General features: G+C 47.7%; 2 protein-coding genes and 1 pseudogene across 2 annotated transcripts in view; all 3 read left to right on the top strand.

Annotated features, from left to right (window-relative positions):
• MUC16 (mucin 16, cell surface associated) overlaps positions 1-17,318 on the top strand; it is a 57,490-nt gene extending 40,172 nt beyond the window's left edge. Inside the window, exons 54-66 of the mRNA XM_058657686.1 lie at positions 796-861; positions 1,639-1,760; positions 1,848-1,915; positions 2,077-2,249; positions 5,586-5,719; positions 6,387-6,454; positions 7,731-7,882; positions 10,437-10,600; positions 11,238-11,305; positions 12,772-12,938; positions 15,220-15,261; positions 15,583-15,662; positions 17,133-17,318. Of these exons, the coding sequence (XP_058513669.1) occupies positions 796-861; positions 1,639-1,760; positions 1,848-1,915; positions 2,077-2,249; positions 5,586-5,719; positions 6,387-6,454; positions 7,731-7,882; positions 10,437-10,600; positions 11,238-11,305; positions 12,772-12,938; positions 15,220-15,261; positions 15,583-15,662; positions 17,133-17,234 (1,406 nt within the window). The 3' untranslated portion in view covers positions 17,235-17,318. The remainder of the gene's footprint in view (positions 1-795; positions 862-1,638; positions 1,761-1,847; positions 1,916-2,076; positions 2,250-5,585; positions 5,720-6,386; positions 6,455-7,730; positions 7,883-10,436; positions 10,601-11,237; positions 11,306-12,771; positions 12,939-15,219; positions 15,262-15,582; positions 15,663-17,132) is intronic.
• On the top strand, positions 2,681-3,077 carry LOC131478406 (NADH dehydrogenase [ubiquinone] 1 alpha subcomplex subunit 5-like; annotated as a pseudogene).
• Positions 17,319-21,221: 3,903 nt separating the features above from the next.
• On the top strand, positions 21,222-21,863 carry MBD3L1 (methyl-CpG binding domain protein 3 like 1). The gene has a single exon (XM_058658065.1). It carries the CDS (start codon positions 21,271-21,273, stop codon positions 21,823-21,825), a length of 555 nt encoding a protein of 184 aa, XP_058514048.1. The 5' UTR covers positions 21,222-21,270; the 3' UTR covers positions 21,826-21,863.

The following is a 21,863-nucleotide window of genomic DNA, read 5'->3' as shown; positions in this document are numbered from 1 at the left end:
TTCATCCATCCGCCCACCCTTCTTCCATTCATACATACATACACACACCCACCCAGCCATCCACCCGCCCAGCCTTCCATCCATCCATCCATCCACCCACCCTTCTTTCATTCATTCATCCATCCATCCATCCATCCACCCACCCACTCACCCACCCATCCATCCACCCATCCATCCACCCGCCCAGCCTCCCATCCATCCATCCATCCATCCATCCATCCACCCGCCCAGCCTCCCATCCATCCATCCATCCATTCACCCACTCACTCACCCACCCATCCATCCACCCATCCATCCACCCGCCCAGCCTTCCATCCATCCATCCATCCATCCATCATCCACCCACCCACTCACCCACCCATCCTTCCACCCATCCATCCACCCACCCAGCCTCCCATCCGCCCATCCATCCATCCATCCATCCCTCTGTTTGCCCATTCACCTGCTTCCCCTTCCTTCCCTCTGTCCTTCCATCTTTCTAACTCCTGTTTATTACTTTATTCTTACCTTTACTTCTGATCGTTCACTGGTCCTCTTTCCTCCTGGTCCTCTTTTCCTCCTTCTTCTTACCCCTCCCGTTTTTCTGCCAGCTGCTTTTTTTTCCTCCTGGTCACATTCTGCTCTTCCATTCCTGGGTTGGTGTCACACAGTCTCTTCCCCTCATTCTGCTACATGCCACCTGCAAATGGTAGCCTTGGCATGCACAACCACTGCTCAAGACCAGGAGACTCCTTGTTGGCTTTTCCCACCATGGGCAGAGCTGAGTCCCTTCCTTGATGGTAACTTCTTCCACAGCTCCTGAGCTGGCTACCCCGTTACCGACTTCTTTACCCACATCTGTGCGACCAGAAGCCACCACAGGTATCTGGGTGACCCTCCTCCTCCCCAAGAACAACTCCTCAGCCCCACACCTGCAGAAACTGATTGTGAGGATTCTAGTGGTGTCACGTGATTCTTAGGACGAAGATTGGCAGCTTAGACTTCTGCCCTCACAGAGCTCCCAAGGCGGGGGTGGGGGTGGAATGGGGCCGGAACCAAGATTGGGTGTTTGGAAGAGGGTCACCTGGCTTAATGTGGAGCGGACAAGGCTTTCGGGAGGCAGTGTCACCTGACCTGAGTCTTCAATGATGAGTAGCAATGCTCTAGGCGAGTAGGGCCTGAAGGGGGTTCCTGGAACAGAGGTTCCTGCAAGGAAAGACTCAGCCATAGGAAGCAGCGTAATGCATGTGGGAGAGCCAAGAGGAGTTGGTTGGCATGAGGCACCAGGCTTATCCTGGGGTGGTGAGAGGTCACAGGAGGCAGACTGGGAGGCTGCCTTGAATGCCAACCCCCTGGGCGTCGAACGTGATGAGCGTGAGCATCTTTTAGATCGGATGTACAGTGTATGCCCTGGGGTGCCAGGACAGGCAAGAGAAGACAAGATCTGAGCTGGAACAGGGATGACATGAGAAGAGGGACACCTAAGGCAGATGGGAGGAGATATACAGGTTCTGACTTGGAGGACCACAGCAGTGGGCGGGGTGGTGAGTGTGCTGCCACAGTAAAGATGCTAATGCGAGCAGGACTGCCAGCTGGTCTCGGGCCAACTCTCAGTTACAGGTGTCTCTTCCCCCGCCCCCTCTTCCCGTCTTCCTGCAGTCATAGGACACAACCTGAAGACCCTCACACTCAACTTCACCATCTCCAACCTCCCCTATTCACCAGACATGGGCCATGGGTCAGCCACGTTCAATTCCACTGAGCAGAACCTGCAGTACCTGGTGAGGTGGTGGTCCCAGCACTTCCTGGTGGGGTATGTTCCATCCCTCTCCTCCCCTCCTGTTTACCCTCCTCCTATTTCTCCCTAGCTTGGATCCTTGTTCCGGAACAGCAGCTTGGGCCCCTGCTACTCTGGTTGCAGCCTGATGTCCCTCAGGTCAGATCCTCCTAACCATTTGCCCGTAACAACCATCCTGTTTGTGCGACCACTCCGTTCTCAATCTGCCCTCTGATTTCCAGCAAGCCGATCCTCCCTGCTCGGACCCTGCCCCCAGAGATCTCGAGAACCCCTGATGAGCTCTCTCTCTGTCTCCCTAGGCCTGAGAAGGACAGCGTGGGCACCAGTGTGGAAGTCACCTGCAGCTACCGCCCTGCTCCCGTGGGCTTAGGACTGGATGTGCGGCAGCTATATACAGAGCTGAGCCAGCTGACCCAGGGCGTCACCCAACTGGGCCTCTACAGCCTCTTCAAAGACAGCCTCTTTGTCAATGGTGAGTGGCCATGCTGAACTTGGATTTTCAATGGTCATTTCCTGACCCTGGGCTATTTCCTTTCTTCTCTAAAAAGTCAAAAAGTCAGCCCTGGGATAGCTACCTTTCTTTACAGTACCAGAGGGAGGGACTTCCTGTTATTTTAATTAGTTAAATAGTGCAAAATTCCTTGACCACATCATCTATTCATCCATCCACCCACCTATCTATTATCTTCTGAGATGAATATCACAACTTCAGCCAGTTAGTAAGCCCATCGCTTCATATACACTGTGTGTGCGTGTAAACGTCACAGGATATTTAAGTCCTTTTCCCTTAGAAAATTTCAAGCATCCAATATGAAAGTACTTTAAAAAAAACTTTGGGGAAAAAAATGGAATCAAAAGAAACATACCAAAACCATTGTGAAATCCATGCAGTGGAGGGTGGACATGAGGGGCCTGCTGACGAAGACCTTACGCCTGGCGGGGTGGGCTGTGTTTGAGAATCCACACGAGAGGGTAAGAATACTGTATTCAAGGATGTTGGATGTGCTTAAACAGATGCCTAAAACTACAGCATCCCGAAAATATACAGACCAGATGACAAATGAGAAGTGAGGACAGTGAAAAAAGGGATCAGATGTTAAAAAAAATTAGCAGATAAACTTCAAGGTGGCCAAATAGAAGCGGGGATTCTTTAGGCTGAAAATAAACTAAGTCAGGAAAAAAAAAAGGGATGCCGTGGAAACCATGGGAGCCGTTAGTGGAAGATCCTCCCGCCAGCCAGTGGAAACGGCCAATATACATTACCTTGTTTTGCTTGTTTGATGGGAAACGAATGTCATGAAATGTTCTGTTATTATAGAAGGTTTCCTTATGATTGACACTTTGGAGAAAACTGATACAAGATGTATTTAGGAGACTTAGTCAAATTATCAATTAGTCATAGAGTCCCGTAGCTCAGTTTTTGATCTGTAAAGTATTTACCCTGATTATTTCAAAGACGGTACATTTTTTTTTTTGACTAGATAAGGTTGTGAGGAGATTTGAAAGTTCACTAGAAAAGTTCAGTCTACAAAAGCGAGGCCGTAACCCAAATGCCAAGCCTCCTCAGTAAACTCTTCAATGCAGAATAATTCTTATTCTTATTATTCTTATTATTCTTATTATCTAAACCGTTAGGAGGGAGAGAAAACAACACATTAGAAAACAGCAAAAATAGTTTATTAACCTAAAAAAAAATCCAGGCAGAGGTTTCTCATAGGACATTTTTTCCCTGCACTTTTTAAGAAACAACCTTGTAGAGCCTTAGGGACAGTCACTATGTCATCTGTTAGATACCCATGGCATGTTCTTCCAATTGAAAGTGTATCCTCTGGCCAACATCTACCCATCTTCTCCACTGACGCGCCAATGGTTAAGCCCCGTTGGACTCACTGCTATAGGTTAAGTCATGTAGTGTTTGTCATGCTCGAATTCCTTTCCCTTAGCCTCACGCCACCCCACACTCGTATTTTTCAACAAACACGCTCTTAGATGGGTGACGGTGCTCCCTTGGGTTAACTGGTGGTGCGGTGGGACATTTGATTTAATGGTGAAGCTGCTGCTTTGCGGGATGCCTGCACCCCAGATTGGAGTACCTGATTTCCAGGGTTGGCACCGTATCCAGTTTCCTGCTAAAACACATCACAAGAGGTAGCATGTTGTATGTGCTCATGTAGTGAGAGGTGGGGACTGAGCTCCTGGTTCGTGGTTCGTTCTGTCCCGGCCCCTAATATCGCAGGCACTTAGCGGGGGAGTGAACCAGCAGATGGGGAAATACTTCTTTTTCTCTTTGAATCTCTCTGCCTTTCTAATAAAAATAAAATGAAATTAAAAAAGACGTTAGGGACATAGAAACGCTACTGGTTCTTTTTTTTTTTTTTTAAGATTTATTCATTTTATTACAGTCAGAAATACACAGAGGAGGAGAGACAGAGAGCAAGATCTTCCGACCGATGATTCACTCCCCAAGTGAGCCGCAACCGGCCGGTGCGCGCCGATCTGAAGCCGGGAACCAGGAACCTCTTCCGGGTCTCCCACGCGGGTGCAGGGTCCCAAGGCTGTGGGCCGTCCTCAACTGCTTTTCCCAGGCCACAAGCAGGGAGCTGGATGGGAAGTGGGGCTGCCAGGATTAGAACCGGTGCCCATATGGGATCCCGGGACGTTCAAGGCGAGGACTTTAGCCGCTAGGCCACGCCGGGCCCAATGCTACTGGTTCTTATACATCAGTCCTGTATCCTATCACTTTGCTGGGTTCTTCTATTATTTCCCATAGTTTCTCAGGTTTTTTTTTACCCCCGTACCTGAGATTATGATGTTTGCAAACAAGGACAATTTAAATATCCTCATTTCCAGATCGGGAGCCCTTTGCTTCTTTCTCCTACCTAACAGCTCTGGCTAGGACTTCTAGTACCATGTTGAATCTTACAAGGAGATGTTCCTGATGGTACAAGGCAATGTTTAGACTTTCCCCCCCTCCCCATCAGGGTCAAACTCACTGGGGGGTCCATCATGCATCATTGAGGCACAATACAGTCAATGGCACTGATATTAACAGTACTGTGGGAGCTCAGAGGAAGGACAAATCAAGGAGGGCTTCCTGAAAGAGGCTGTTTCTTACCTAGCCCCATGCTAAATCTCAGGACATAAAGTGAATCGGAAAGACGGGGGTCCCTCTTTTCCTGGAGTTTCATCTCATTGGGGTTTTTGAAGCCTGTATAGGAGTTTTCCAGAAAAAGGTGAGACTGTAAGCATCGTTCAGGAAGTACGAATGGCATCAGCCCAAACAGGAAAGCTCAGAGGCGGATGTTTAACATACATGTTCGGGCCCTGGTTGAAATACCCACACCCCTCTCTCCGAGTGCTTCAAGTTGAGTCCTGGCTTCGCTCCTGAGTCCAGTTTTTTGATAAATGCACACTCTGAAAGACAGCAGCTTTTGGTCTCCCAGAGTTGAGTCTCTGCCACCCACATCGGAAGCCTGGATTGAGTGCCCAGCACTTGGCTTCACCCTAGCCTAGCCCTGGCCATTGCAGGCATTTGTGGAATGCACTAGCAGATGAGAGATTTCTTCCTGTCTCAGAACTAACTAACTAAAACAGATATGCAGGTTTTTGGTTTTTTTTTTTTTTTTAAGCAGGAAAGCTCCATCCAGAAGAATCCCCATGAAGTGGCAGCTTCCTGTACCTGAGAGGGACTTTGCCGTGAGAGTCCCTGTAACTCCCCACATGCGGCCCGAATTTTGGCCGAGTTGGGTGGCAGGCAGGAGACCCTCGCATTCCCCCTTCTGTCTTTTGCTCCCCTGTGTGGTTCTAGGCTATGCACCCCCAAACGTGGCACCCATCCGGAGCGAGTACCAGCTCGATTTCCACATCACCAACTGGAGACTTAGCGATGCTGACCCCAGCTCTGCGGAGTACCTGGCCCTGCTGACGGATATCCGGGACAAGGTGGGATCTTCCGTCTCCCTCCCCATCTCACAGAGCCCTGTTGGACTTGCACCTCCGTTCCTCCACTTTCCTGTCACCAGCACTGCAATCCCACAGGCCAGGTCAGTTCCCAAGAAGACAGGAGGCAGTCGTCCAGAGCACTGATGTTAGGAGCCAGTGGGGAGGCTTGCAAGGCATATCAGATCTTCACATCCCAGCCTTATTCCTGACTCCACTTTCCTGCTAACGCACATCCCTGGGGTCACCAAGTACTTGGGTCAAAAATCATCTCTTTCAGACCCTGTTTCTAGTCATATTAGAAATTACCTCCGTCTTCCCACATTACCATGATAATTAAACTCTAACATAATGTTTCAGAGGGCACAGATTGAATTCAAACCACAGCAAATATCTATGAAGTGATTATCTCCATTCTTTGTCTGTGTGCTCTGGGTTCTCGCAGTTAGCAAAGGTGGGACCCTGGCTGCCTTCCTCAGTTGCCAGGGTGGGAAAAAAACAAGGGTTTAGAATGAAGCCTGGTGTCCCCAGAGTCACACAGGAGTTTAGGAGTGGAGTCAGGATTTGAACTCGGGTCTTTCTGGCTCCAGCCTCTGTGTTCTTTCTACTTCCCCTGTACCTGCAGGAGGCAACTGTCTCACGCACTCTTCTAACCTTTCTGTCCTTCCAGGTTACCGCAGTCTACACAGGGAGTCAACTCCGAGACGTCTTCCACTCGTGCGTGGTCACCAACTTGACGTAAGTTCTGCAGGCTGAAAAACAGTGGGATCCTTCAGAGACTAACAGCATTTCTTTTGGGGGCCGGGTGGGGGGGAAGTGTTGCATGGGAAATACACAAGCCCCAAGAAACTATGACTGTGGGCAAGGAGGTTTTAAAGGGAAAGGGGGGTTTCAGAGAACACAGATCTTGCAGACCTGAGGCCTTGGCTCATCGGTGGGGGCTTCATGGTCGGCCGCCCTGTGCTCCTCGTGATTTCCTGGCGCTACTGCAAGTCGGAGTTCAGTGAGAACGATTTCATCTTGGGTTCATCCACTTTGTATGCACACACACACACACACACACACGTACACACTCACATCTATGTTGATTCTTCCGAAAGACTGGCCCGGTGAGCCAGAGTTCTTCTATCCACTGGCTCACGTTGGAGGGCAAGGGTTCAAGTACTTGGGCCATCTACGACATCTGTCCGCAGGTGCAATAACAGGGAACTGCACTGGAAATGGAGCAGCCAGGACTCAAACTGGTGCTCCGAGATGGGATGCTGGCATTGTAGGCGGAAGCCTGGCCCTCTGGGCCACAGCACTGTCCCTGGGATTATCCACTTGTCTGAGCCCGGTGACTTGTGTGTTTGAGCTGTCCATCAGGGACAAGTCCCCCACGCAGTGTCTGCTTTTCCTCCCACGCCGCATCCCTGTCTCCCATTCTACTTCCACTATAAACCCTGCCGTCTCCTCCTTTGCTTCTGGAACTCGGACAAGACAACCTGCTGATGTGTAGAACTCAGCATGTCAGCCCAATAAGTAACATTGACCATCAGCATGGACTCCCTACTCAACACTGCTTCATGTGATTATCTCACTGAATTCTCACAATAGCCCCCTGTGAGGTGGATTCGAGGAAAATTCCATTCACTGATTTAATCCCCGGACGACTACCACAGCCAAGCACTTGGGCCACTTCGTGCAGTTTTCCCAGGTACATTAGTAGGGAGCTGGACCGGAAGCAGAGGAGCCGACCCTAGACCTGTTGTCCCACAATGGCAGCCCCATGACGTTAGGAACACTTAGGATTATACTTCCTGCCAACCTGATGGTGCGGGGTCCCCACACAGAGCAAAGACTCAGTCTAGGCTCATTACTGTTACTATTGCTGCTTCTAGCTCCAGCTCCTAGAAGGTTCTCCATCTTGTTTAGGCTCTCTTCTCAAGAAGAGGGAAAGAGGTTGTTCAATGATGTCCCACTGCTGACCCCTTGATCTCTGGCTCGTTGAATCCCTATGGTGTGTGTCTTCTAGGTCGGGCTCAGTGTTGGTCACTATGAAGCTGTTCTTCTCATCCTCCAATCTGAGCCCCAAGCTGGTAAAGCAAGTTTTTCTAGAAAAGACCCTGAATGCCTCATCCTGCTGGCTGGGTGCCACATACCAGCTGACGGACCTGCATGTGACAGGTATGAGGTGGGGAGGCCAATTTTATGGCCGCTTGAGCTGGGGACTCTGAGGAAGGCTGGAGTCGCTGAGCTGCTCCAGTGACCGGAGCAGACAGGCTCAGGAAGGGAGAGGGGGCTTTCTGGAAGTTGCTGTTCTAGATAACATCCATCCACCTAGGACCAGACAACATGTAGCAATGTTGCTGGAGGAAGCGGTTATTTCTCTTCCAACCCTAAATGTGGAGCATCTTGAGTTTTCTTCGTTAGGTCTCCCAGTTATGAGCTACATATTCATTCAACAAATACTTTTTTTTTCCTTTAAGAAGTAAAATATAGTATGTATAACTACAGAGTGCATCGTGGTAGTCCAACGTATGTATATCATGTTCAGGGTAATGTGCAATTCAGTCTCAAGCACAGGTCGTTTCTTTTCATTAGCAACCTTCAAACAACTCCCTTCTAATTCTTTATAATACAGATCATCCATTGAATAGTTTTCACCCAACCATGCTATAGAATTCAAGACGCTATTAGAGTACCCACTTTCCAAACTCCTATTCTCCCCACTTCTTCATTTTTTTAAAAAAAGATTTATTCATTTTATTACAGCCAGATATACACAGAGGAGGAGAGATAGAGAGGAAGATCTTCCGTCCAATGATTCACTCCCCAAGTGAGCCGCAACGGGCCGATGCGCGCCGATCCGAAGCCGGGAACCAGGAACCTCTTCCGGGTCTCCCACGCGGGTGCAGGGTCCCAATGCATTGGGCCGTCCTCGACTGCTTTTCCCAGGCCACAAGCAGGGAGCTGGATGGGAAGTGGAGCTGCCGGGATTAGAACCGGTGCCCATATGGGATCCCGGGACGTTCAAGGCGAGGACTTTAGCAGCTAGGCCATGCCGCTGGACCCATCCACTTCTTCATTTTTCAGCTGCTAATGATCACCATTCTAATTTCTACTGTTGTCACACCAACGTTTTTGGCTGCCCATGAGTGATTGGACAGCGTTTGGCTTTCTGTACCTTGCTCATCTCACTGGCTACAGTATCTTCCACTTCCTCCCATGCAAACTAAGTATGCAGCAAAAGTTAAACAGGCACCATGAAATACTATAAAACGGGGAGTTTCTGGAACCTACTGGAAGCTCAAGGAGAGACATAATCCTGTGCTGGAAAGTTGGCTAGAGGGCACAACAAAGACGAGATGTGATGGGTGGTAGGATCCAGACGAGGAACACAGCCTGTGCTTTGTGGGTCTCTAACCCAGACGGCCAGAAAGACAATGGTGTGCGTGGGGAAGCTGTAAGAAGTTTGTTGTGGCTGGAGAATGCCTTGGCCTTTGCAGAGAGCACAGTTGAAGCAAATATGCAGGCAGGCACCGCCATGGTTCAAGGAGGGACACAGGATGCTCTGAGTTCTGCTTTAATTTTTTATTATTACATTTGATTTTATAACACAGTTTCATAGGCTCTGGGATTCCCCCAACCCTTCCTATTTGCAGTATTACAGTTCAAATCCAATCATAATTCTTTCATTCTGCTTTAATTTTTTAAAAAAGATTTATTTATTTTTATTGGAAAGGCAGATTTACAGAGAGGAGGAGAGACAAGAGAGGAAGATCTTCCATCCGATGATTCACTCCCCAAGTGGCCACAATGGATGGCCAGAGCTGTGTCAATCTAAAGTCAGGAGCCAGGAGCTTCTTCCGGGTCTTCCATGCAGGTGCAGGGTCCCAAGGCTTTGGGCCGTCCTCAACTGCTTTCCCAGGCCACAAAAGCAAGGGGCTGGAAGGGAAGTGGGGTGGCTGTGATTAGAACTGGTGCCTATATGGGATCCTGGGGCGTACAAGGCAAGGAGTTTAGGTATTAGGCTAATGCGCCAGACCCAGAGTTCTGCTTTAAAAAGAGCTTCCTCTGGATACTGTATAGAGAATGGGCTGGAAGGAGAGAGGACCAGAGAAAGAAAGACCTACTAGGAAACTAAGGGTGGTCCACACCTGCTGAGGGAGACCCACCTTCCTCCTTTCTGTATGGCTAGGAGCTCTCATCATGCTTACTGGAAATAGAATCGGACACACAGACAGGTGCCCACAACGTGGGCAGGCAGAGGGAGGTTTTCTGTAACTCACCTTTAAAAACTAGCTCAGGTTGGGACCAGTGCGGTGGCCTAGCAGCTAGAGTCCTGACCTTGAACACATCGGGATCCCATATGGGCGCCGGTTGTAATCCTAGCAGCCCTGCTTCCCATCCAGCTCCCCACCTGTGGCCTGGGAAAGCAGTAGAGGACAGCCCGCCCAAAGCCTTGAGATCCTGCACCCACGTGGGAGACCTGGAAGAAGTTCCTGGCTCCTGGCTTCAGATCAGCACATCTCTGGCCGTTACGGTCACTTGGGGAGTGAGTCATCGAACAGAAGATCTTCCTCTGTGTCTCTCCTCCAATAAAAATAAATAAATCTTTAAAAACAAAACCAAACCAAAAACTAGCTCAGATGATTTTTGCCAAGAGTAAGTAGGCATGAATGACCTCTCATGAAGAATTGGCCTCAATGTGAGATTTTTGCATCTTTTTAAATTCTAGAAGTGCAGCCAACAGTTCATCTCCCGACAGAAAAACCAACAAGCAGTCCTGGTTTCCAGGAATTCCAGCTGAATTTCACCATCACCAACCTGTTGTATTCCCAAGACATATCCCAGGAAGGCAGTGCCAAACACCAGCGGAGCAAAAGGAGTGTTGAGAACGCGGTGAGAATGGGGTTGTACCCACTCCCTTTCCATGTGGGGGTTGATCTCTGTACACTGAGGGGTCCAAAGTGAACTTGTATGGGAATTCGTGGAGATAGGTTCTTAAAAAAAAAAAAAAAGATTTATTTACTTTTTATTACAAAGTCAGACATACACAGAGGAGGAGAGACAGAGAGGAAGATCTTCCATCCAATGATTGACTCCCCAAGTGAGCCGCAATGGCCGGTGCTGCGCCAATCCAGAGCCAGGAACCAGGAATGTCTTTCCGGGTCTCCCACGCAGGTGCAGGGTCCCAAGGCTTTGGGCCATCCTCAACTGCTTTTCCAGGCCACAAGCAGGGAGCTGGATGGGAAGTAGAGCTGCCGGGATTAGAACCGGCGCCCATATGGGATCCCGGGGCGTTCAAGGCGAGGACTTTAGCCGCTAGGTCACGGCGCTGGGCCCGAGATAGGTTCTGATTCCCATTTTACATATTAAGCAGCAGGCATCGAGAGTATCCATAAGCTGAACCAGGGCCATACATCCTAGTCACACCCTGGAATAGAATGTCCCTGGGTGCACACACCTGGACTAGTATTTCTGAACCAAGAGGGAGCTCTAACTGCCCACATCATAGAAACACTGTTCTGTCTTTCAGCTCAACCAGCTCTTCCGGGACAGCAGCATCAAGAGTTACTTTTCTGAATGCCACGTTGTGGCATTTCGGTGAGTTTCAGCTCAGGACAGGACAGCTCTGGGGACTTCTCCTGTCTTTCAACTAGGAAGGCATTACAAAGGGTGCATGGAGGCACAGGTGTGTGGCCTCACAGCTCAGACTGTTGGTTAAGACACCTGCATCCCACACGGAGTTCACATCCCTCATCAGAGTGCTGATTCAAGTCCTGGACGTTCTGTTTCTTTTCTTTGTTTAACCGTGTATTTATTTATTTTTTAGATAAATTTATTTATTTAATTAATTTATTTATTTATAAATTTATTTATTTATAAATCTATTTATTTATTTATTATTTTTTATTTTAAATTTATTTATTTATTTATTTTTTAATTTCTTATATCTTTTATATTTTATATTTATTTTATAAATATAATAAATACTATATACTTAATATTCTATTTATACTATAAATAAGACAACTATAAAAATATATATTGTATTTCTATAATATATGTTGATCTCTGCATGTATTATGTATAAATATAATATATGTACTAATAAGTATATATTTATAATATATAAAATATATATTGTATATAATATATAATGCATGGTATATAATATATAATATATAATATATAATATGTGATATATGAGATATAGTACATGTAGCATATATAATACATGTATTATATATAACTATATATTATTTTTGTGTAGTTTTTATTATTAATAATACCTATTAGTACATTATTATATAATATGTTATTTTGATATTAATATGTAATAAATAATATATAATAGCTATATTTATGTTTATATATAAAACCTGAATCTATAAATCTATAAAATCTATATTATATAACTATGACTATATAAATTAATATAATGCAAAATATACTATTTTTATATTTTGTTTATGTTTTATTTCTTTTTTACCTGTTTATTTTTTATTTATCTATTTTGATTAATTCGTAAAGGTTTATTTATTTATTTATTGGAAAGACAGAATAACAGAGATACGGACAGAGACTGTCCATCCCCCTCATGCCCACAGTAGCCAGAGCTAGGTCTAGCGAGCCGGGAGCCAGGAGCCAGGAGCCAAGAGCCAGGAGCCAGGAGCCAGGAGCCAGGAGCCAAGAGCCAGGAGCCAGGAGTCCAATGCAGATCTTTCACTGGGGTGCCAGGGACCCAAGCAGTTGAACAATCATGGGCTGCCTCCTAAGGTGTACACTGGCAGGGAACTGGGCTCCTCTATGGGATGCAGGTGTTCCAAGAATCATTTGAAGTGCTAAACTGAACGCCCACCTGGGCTGTTTATTAACTCAACTAGAAATTCCATGCTAGCCCCAAGGGCTCCATTATGGTTGAGGGTAATAAACATGGTACTGCTGAATGGAGAGACAGAACGTTCATCTCACTGCAGAAGGTTCTAGACAGGGCCTGGCAACAGGGGACCTAAAACCAGAGTAGGATGTCCGTTCCCTTAGCTTTACCCTCTTTTGTGCCCTTCCAGATCCATCTTCAACAGCAACCACACCAAGGTAGATTCCCTGTGTGGCTTCTCGTTTTTGGGTCGGATGTTGACCAAAGTCACCGTCTATGAGGAGTTCTTGCGGATGACCCAGAATGGCACCCGACTGCAGAACTTTACTCTGGACAGACATAGCGTCCTTGTGGACGGTAAGGTTCCCTGGTCACTATGGGGGCTGGGATGGAACCTCCCCACTCCACTCCTTCACAGGCAACCTGGAGGCCTAGCCACGAGTCCACCCGGACCTTGCTCAGCCTGGAAGCAGGCTGTGTGGTCCTCCCAGGTCTTTGCCATCACTGAGGAAGAGATAAGGAGTGGGACTTGGGGCACTTTCGCCCTCTCCTGGCTTGCACTGGTACCACAGGCTAGTGACCTCCTCTGGCCAGATTTCTTTGTTTAGGCCCTACAGGCCACCAGGTGCAGGCTTTTTTTTTTTTAACTATTTATTTATTTTTTATTATTAATTATTTTGCATTATGTGACAGTTTCATAGACTCTGGGAATCCTCCCACCCCTCCACCTCCTCTCCCCCCTGGTGGATTCCTCCACCTTGATGCAGTGTTACAGTTCAAATTCAATCAAGATTCTTTCCTTGCAAACATATACCAAGCATAGAGTCCAGCTACTTATTGCCCAGATGGGTTGAACAGTTTCTTGGGGAGACCATTTCTGGTCCGAAGTTAGAGCTGGTAGAATATCATCCCAGTCAATTAAGAGTCCCAATATAACATCAACAGCAATTTGCAATATTATGGAATTGACATGGTTTTGCGTAACCAGTATGTTAAAAAAAAAAAAAAACAAAAAACAAGTCCTAACCACAACCTATGATTAGCTCATTGACATTTCAATTTTAGTTTATATACAGGACCGGCTGCTATATACCTTAAAATGGCTATAAAGTACCATTCAGCTGTCTCGTGTCTATTTCATTTTAGTATTTAGCCATTTGTTGTGTTGAAGTATAATTTTGCTGATCTTGGCAGATTTTAGGATAATCTAGACTGGCTTGTAACTCTAACAAGACATTTGTCGACATTTAAGGTGCAGTAGATTTTTTTGGGGGGGTGGTGTGCAGGAAAATCCTCAACACCATGTGAGGAGTGACTAATCTTTGTGTCCCACCCAGCGAGACATGAGCCAATTCACGCCAGCTCTTTCCTGTCAGATGTCAAGCTCTACTTTCTGTTGTTTGTCTATTTATTTTAGGTTATTTTAGTTTGTATGATTGTTTGCTGTGAGGGGTTTTCGGAGCGATCCCGATGGTCATTGCGAGGGAGGGTGGGGGTCCAGAATTGGAGCCAGGCTCGGACCAGAGAAAGCTCTCCTCCCTGGTCCCGAAGGACATTTATTGTTCTTCTGTTTCTGCGGACCAGGTGCAGGCTTTTAAAATCAAGTTAAATGGGAAATCACCCTTAGCCAAAGTAGCCAGAGCTGCCGCCATGGTGGTTAAACCTCCCATATCCAAACTTCCCCCTAGAGAAGGGTTGTGTATGTTACACTATGCGCCAGGAAGGGAGGAGGAGTTTCCTTGACTGACTGTTCCTCATTCCCCAAGAGCCCATGATGTCCGTGCACGCCTAACACATAATGACTGAAGAAATAGGCAGACTTTTATACGTTCTGGATTATGCGATGTGGATCACGTGACGTGGGCCTTCCCCAGTGCCTGGTGCACTACCCTGGCTTCTGTGTCATCCTATAAGACGGGGCGGCTGAGGCAGAACATGGAACAGAAGCTATTACTTTTTTCCATAAATGGCTACATCATCAGCTGTCGCTGTCCCGCAGCGATGGACTTGGTGTACAGAGCGGATAATAACACGCGTGGACCCTGACTGACGGTCAAAGCCGAAGTTTATTAGTGGCATCGGACTTTATACACTGAGGGCCATACTGGATAAGGGAGGAAGTATTGAGCTTATCAACAGAACTATCAATGGTTTTGTTTGGAACTCTTTTGTCTTGTATATTCTTCCAGGTGTTCTCATATACATACTGTCCACTCAACTGTTCCTATGCAACTGATATCCAATGAGGTATACAAAGGGTAGCCATTTGGTTGTTCTCCTCCAAATATTATCCAACCAACTGTAATCCTATGCTCACTGACCTTCTTGGGTCACAATGTCCTACAATCAGCGACAGCATCATCCTCTGGTCAGTCCTTTGCTCCAGCTGCCTGCCAGTGCACACTGTGAAAGGCAGCAGATGGATGGTGGCTCAGCCAACTTGATCTCTGCTACCCATGAGGGAGACCTGGAGAGAGTTCCTCTCTGCCTGCATTGAGCCTGGTCATTTGCAGGCATTTGGGAGCTAGAACATGGGTTCTCTCGCTCTCTCTCTCTCTCCCCCTCGTATAAGTGAACTTTTTAAAGAAAGATTAAAGCATTGTCACTCACTTGGACTCTGTACCCTATTTCTTCCCAGGATATCCTCCAAGCAGAAATGATGCTGTGACTAGGAATTCTGGTAAGGACTCAAAGAATTCTCCCAACCCCAAATAAGGAAGGTGTGGCATGTTGCTTTCTTTGCTTTGTGAAAGAGTTCCATGGACAGGTGGTCCTAGAGGACATTGAAAATCGGCCACCCTGTGGCCAGAACTGTTGAGGCACCATGAGAAGACATTGTGGTTTACAACAAAGGGGGGTCACTCTTGGGGGTGCTTCAGACGCATGTAATGTTGAGTCAGTAGGCTTGACATCTTGCCCAAGACCATAGCCAACTCAAGCTACACAGGATCCTCAAGCGAGCCAAACAGAGCAGGTTCATCCCCCGTCCTTGTCTCTCCAGGCCTTCCCTTCTGGGCAGTCATCCTCATCTGTTTGGCTGGACTCCTGGGACTCATTACGTGCCTGATCTGCTGCTTTCTGGTGAGCAGGGGAGGGCTGTTGGTGCTCTAATTACTGAGTTGCCAGGAACTTTAATGCCCAATGATATCACGGCCACCGGAGGACTAAACGCCATGCTAGCTGCAGAAGGTCCTATTACTCAGTGACTGTAGCCATCTTAGCTTATGTATACTCTAGGACATTCCTACAGAGGCAAAAATCACCCAATGGGGGCATTTCTCAGAACAAATTCCCATCAGTTAGCAATGTGTGACTGTATACAAGGGTACTTCAAAAAGCTGATGGAAATGGAATCAGAAGATATGGGGCCGATGTTGTGACTCAGCAGGTTGACCGCCAGTTGTGACACCTGTACCTCATATTGGAGCGTCTGTTAGAATCCTAAGCTACTCCACTTCTGATCCAGTTGCCAGCTAACGTGCTTGGAAAGGCTGCACAGGATCACTCAAGTGCTTGGACCACTAGTACTCACATGATGTGAGACCTGGATGGAGTCCCTAGATACTGGCTTTGGTGAGGCCCAGACGTGGGTGTGGTGGCCACGTTGGGGGAGTGAGTCTGCAGGTGGGAGAGCTCTCTCTCCCTTTCCTTTCACTTCCTCCCCTCCTCTCTCTGTTGGAAAGGCAGTGTTACAGAGAGAGGGAGTGAATCTTTCATCTGTTGGCTCCTTACCCAAATGGCTAAAATGGCTGCAGTTGAGCCAGTCTGAAACCTGGAGCAACGGACTTTTTCTTAGTCTCCCATGTGTCTTGGGCTGTTCTCTGCTGCTTTCCCAGCCATAAACAGGGAGCTGGATTGGAAATGGCAGCAGTCAGGACTCAAACCAGCACCCATATGGGATAACAGCACTACGGGTAGAGGATTAGTCTACTTGACCACTCTCTCTGACCCAGGATGTCAGTATAATAGGCAATGCCTTTACCCGTGGTAGCACAACGCCTGTCCCAGATGAGAATTACTAATGCACGCAGTAACGTGCATACATTACAAATAACCAGGACAAATGCAACCAACCAGACCACAACAGATTGGATACTGTAGTATTCTACTAAGAAACAAGAAACGAAGAAACAAATTCTAGACACAGAAAGAGGCCAAGCCCCAAAGACAAAAACCAGAGAGTTCAATAGCTAGACCACAGATAGCTGGGTTGGAGATGACAGAGCTAGACGAGTCTAGATGATTGAGAAAATAACTTGATACACGGATGATTGATACATCACAGAGAGATGCTGGGTAGAAACAACAGATGATGCTTACATGGAGAGACAACAGAGAGGTAACAAAAAATGTGAGTGCAAGTGGGGAGAGAGCTGTTAAATAAGTGGAAAGAGGGGAAGAAGGGCCGAGGAAGAAAACCCAACAGGAGAAGGAGGGAGGGACATCTGGAGGCATGGGGGCTCTGGTTCCAGCCCTGTCCTCAGTCTCGTGGTCTCCTGCAGTTGCACAGTTCACCCGTCCATTCTGACGGCCTCTCTTGACCCCTCACAGGTGACCACCTGCCAGCGGAGGAAGGAGGCCGACTACGAGGTCCAGCGTCGCCGCCCTCTGAGCTACTACCTGCCGCACTTGGACTTCAGGAAACTGCAATGAATCCCCAATGCCTGAGGGCCCTGAGAGCCCAGGTCCTGGAGCGGTTTGGCTGGGGGCAGAAATAAACCACATTGGTTGGACACAGCCTCAGGACCTTTCTTGACTTGACCTGAGTGGCTTACAGAGACTACAAGGGAAGTCTTCCTTCACCAAGTCATGACATCAACCCATAGTTGTGTTTGGCGGATTGACGCCATGTCTTCCCTCAGGGATATCAGAATTGCCACCGCGTTAAGTCAACATCCCTGCTACACACCTGCCCCGACCCTCATCATGCCTACATCTGCTCTTCCCTATTTCTGCCGGATCCCTGGCAGAATGTCAAATTTGGTTTTTACCGCTTGATTTGCTGAAGCTCAGGTTTGTTGGGCCTTCTGGATCAATTCCCCCTAATGGTTCCTCACCCACCCACCAAGGATGCTCCAAGATAAGAAAGGAGCCAGAAGGAACAAGTGGGTAAGAAATGACCGCATCATCAGCTTTCAGGATTTGAAAGGTTGAGATGATGGGAAGCCATGTCATGCCAAGATTGTAGAGAGCATAATGCCCGCTCAGGGTATAAAGATGATTAAAAGTGTTTGTCTTCCTTGTCCTATGGACCGACTCCAATTGCACACTGACTGCCAACCAACCTGGGTGTGAGGCCAGCTGTACTGCTGTTTTTAGGACCTGCAGAAGTGTGGGGAATAGTTCTCACGATGCCCGTGTGATTTGCAGACTATCCCAAGTACCAACACGCCAGGAATACATCCTGCGTTTCCAGTCTGGGTCCTATAACCTATACCTTGGGTAATCCAAGGTATTCCCAAAGCCACATAATCTATGTAAATATTCTGATGCCAAACATTCTAGATATGGGATGCTCAAATCTATAATGACTACCACTTATTGACTGCTCCTTTATCTGCTAAACACCGTGGTTGGCAAGCTCTGTGTGAATTATCTGATTTACAGCCTGGATTTGCTATGGTTCGGTTGTGCTCCATCTGAAATTCCCATGTTGGAAACCTAAATGTCTACCACAATGACCTTGACAAGGGGGTGCCTCTAACGAGGTGTTTAGGCTTTGAAGGCCGTGAGCTCGTCAATAGATTGATGCCCAATCCAGCCCCTCTGATAATGTGCCTGGGAAGCAGCAGTAGATGGCCCAAGTACCTGGGCCCCATTCACCCATGCAGAACACCAAGATAGAGTTCCTGGCTCCTGGCATTGGCGTGCCCCACAAGTTGTTTCTCATAGCCATTTGGGAGCGGATGAACCAACAGAAGATCTCTCCTTAACCCCACCCAATCACACTGCCTTTGGAATACATAAATCTTTTTTTAAAATGTGTGGGAGGAGGCTCTCTCTCCCATTCTTCTGCCATCTGAGGACCCAGTATTCACCCTCTTTTGCCATTCTGCCTTTCAGAGTGTGAGAATGCAAGAGGGTCCCCCTCAGATGCTGGCACCCTAAAGTTGGGGCTTCCCCAACTATGAAAGAGTACATGTATAAACTTTACAAATTATCCAATTGGTGGTATTCTGTTCCAGCAGCACAGAACACATTAAAACACTGCCCTTGAGAGAGTCCCACGATATTTCTAGAAGTATGCAGCATCACTGAGCAGAAGAAAAAAAAAATCTGTCCATTTTTGGCCGAATCAACGCCAAGACTGCTCGTATTTGGAAATGTTCCTCCTGGCATCCGAGTAGTTAGGGGAATGTAGGAGTGTGTGGTGGTGTTGGGGTGAGAGGGAGTTCACCAGATTGGGAGGAGACATGCTTTCTTTGAGAAAAAAAAAAAAAAAAATATATATATATATATATATACACATACACACAGAGAGAGAGAGAAATCCCTGACCTTTCTATCTTTAAAAAAAAATCATTTGTTTGAAAGGCAGAGAGGGAGACAGAAGACAAGTTCTTCCTTCTAGCAGTTTATTTCCCAAATGCCTACAATGAGTCAGGTTCAAAGTATGAGTCTCGAACCCAACCTGGGTCTTCCACCTGGATGAAAGGAACCCAAGAATCTGAGCCAACGTGCCTCGGCCTCTAGGACACACATTAGCCCCAAATTGGAATCAGCAATGGAGCCCGGGACTGGAACCCAGGGAACTGTGACGGGGGAGGTAGGCTTCTCAAGGAAGCAGGGTCTTAACCAGATGTCGCCCTCTTCTGGCCACTTCTGGCCAGGGCCGAGGTGTCTATAGTATGGGAAATTAAAAATTCTTTAGCAATCTGAAGGCAAACAGATGAAACCAATCTCAAGAGTATGTTTCAATCAAGTATAGATGATGCCCGCAATCATTTGTGCCCACAATACATCATTCGTGCCCGCAATCCCTATGAGAATTGATGAGCTAATTTACATTCTTTTCATTTCCGGGCCGCCTTAGAAATCCAATTTGTACTTTCCAAGTATAATATATCCCCTGTTTGCTAGCTGAACTTTATTCAATACACCTGCCCTGTATTCAGAGCTTGTAAAATGCAACATGCCCAGGTTGGTCCAAAGACGATCCAAGTTTCCCACTGAAAGAGCATAGCAAAAAGAATCATGGAAGATTCCTTTCGGGTCTGATGACAACAGGTCATTGTGACCCTACCAAGGCAAACAGACACGGAATGGTGAAGGCAGGTAGAAGTCTTGGAGTGGTGGCAGGAGCTGGCCCCAGAGAAAAGAGGAGGTTGACGACTCTGTCCACGGCTCCCAGGTAAAGCGAAGACACAGGAGGTAATGGCTGAAGAGAGGTTCCAGGAAAGGGAGTAGAAGGATGTCCTTGGGGGTGATGTGAAAACACTTGAGTGCTGACGTAAGGTTTCAGTGCAGGGGGCTAGGGTGGAAGATTGGGGGACTGAAGGTTACTAAGGAGGAGGAGGAGGAAGGGGCGAGTCTCAGATCAACACGGCGGCGGGGGGAAGGGGAGCGAAATATATACAAGGAAAACAAACAAAAAAGGGAAATTCTGAAACAAGCCTAGGGGAGAACTCAAGAAAGTAAGAGTTACCACAAAGAAAGGAGGAAAAATCTCTTTTAACGGCTAACGCTTCCTCCTCGGTGTCCATGATGGCATCCAGGCACGCCAATCATTACCGTAAGATCTGCAGGAGCTACGGTGTGGTAGAAAACGGGTTCTTTCAAGTCTGAAGTCTCCAAGGCAGATATCAGGGGTAGTGAGGAACTTTTATTCTGAAGGAATTATCTGAGATCACAAATACTGGCTTCTTTTGAGACCGTCTGCCCATTTGGATGGATGGAGATATCTGGGATACAAAGGTGCCTCTAAGAGAGATGGGGTGACAGTCTCTTGATTTTGAAGGGCTCAAGGGAGCTCTGAACACCAAGTCAGTGAGGGGTGACCCATACAGACATTCAGATCACACACACGACTCACGTTGCAGGAATTTGGGATCAAGCAAAGAACTCTGGCTTCACCTGGGCTTTCTGTCCTTGAGGTTGCTTGAGGATGTTACAGGGTGCAGGTCAGGCCTCCTCCCAGGGGAAGCGGGGAGGCATGGGGCTTCAAATGAGCTTCTTTGCATTTAGTACTAGTCATGTTTACGGGTTACAGATATATTACATCGACACCTGCAGACAGCCGTATCCAGAGCACGCCAGTGCCTAATGCAACACACATCCACTGTTTGACTCCCCTGAGGTTCCCCATGCCCACAGCTGGGCTGCATCAGTGAGGACTCAACCTTTTGAGCCATCATGGCTGCCTCCTCCTTTTAGCAGGAGGCTGGGGGTCAGGAAGGGACCCAGAGCTTTGAGTCAAGAGGGACTCTGGCAGCTTAACCACCATCTAAACCACCAGGCTAAATGCCTGCCCCTACCTCAATTTACCTTTCAGGCCCATCCCAGTCTCTGTTTTTGTACCTGTTATCCAGCCTCTCCTCTCGCCCCCCGAGTATCCCTCCAGCCCTGCCAATCACCTTTCTCTTTGGCCCTTTGAGTTTCCCTGTGAGACAGCCAACACGCATGCTGATAGTGGATCGTTTTGACAGAATTTCATGATTTATTTGTATAGGTTCAGAGGAAAACAAGCATCATGACCAAGACTTCTCAGAAGAGGCTGCGTGACTATACAAGTCCATCTAAAGCCAGGGCTGGCTGGAGCACCTCCAGCCCCCTGAGGATGTCCAGTTATATCCTCAAGAGGCCAGTTACTCGGGTGTCCTCCCACACCAGCAATGAGGTCAGGTACCACCAGTGGGAAGAGACCCTGGACAAGCCCCAGCAGGTCAGCTGGCAGAAGAGAGTGCAAGGCCTCCAGGCCTCCAGCAGCACAGGAGAAGAACTGAGCACCATGGATCTCGCCAAAGTCTTGCAACAACTGGCATTCAGTGGTACAGGGGCATCCCCGCCACAGGCTGAGACCGCACCTGCCCTGGCCGGGCACTCACCTTGGCCGGAGCTGACGCCAGGAGAAGCGCGTCTGGGTCTCTCTCAGCTCTTTTACAAACCATTTCTGGTGACTGAGGAAGATATTAAGATACAGGAAAAGAAAGTAGAGACAGCCAGAGAGAGGCTTGCCTTAGCAATGATTGCAGACAGGCTAGCTAGTGAGAGAGAAAAGCTGAGGGGGCTGGGAAGAGAAGATTGACCAAACTGGGGGAGGGAAAACCCAATAAAGAGAAGGGT

This window comes from Ochotona princeps, chromosome 33 (assembly GCF_030435755.1).
Source record: "Ochotona princeps isolate mOchPri1 chromosome 33, mOchPri1.hap1, whole genome shotgun sequence".
Taxonomy (NCBI): Eukaryota; Metazoa; Chordata; class Mammalia; order Lagomorpha; family Ochotonidae; genus Ochotona; species Ochotona princeps.
The sequence above is the reverse complement of the archived record's forward strand: the minus strand, read 5'-3'. Positions and strand labels throughout refer to the sequence as shown.

Coding starts and splice junctions, on each gene's coding strand:
- MBD3L1 (XM_058658065.1), top strand. CDS start 21,271: ATGACCAAGACTTCTCAGAAGAGGCTGCGTGACTATACAAGTCCATCT.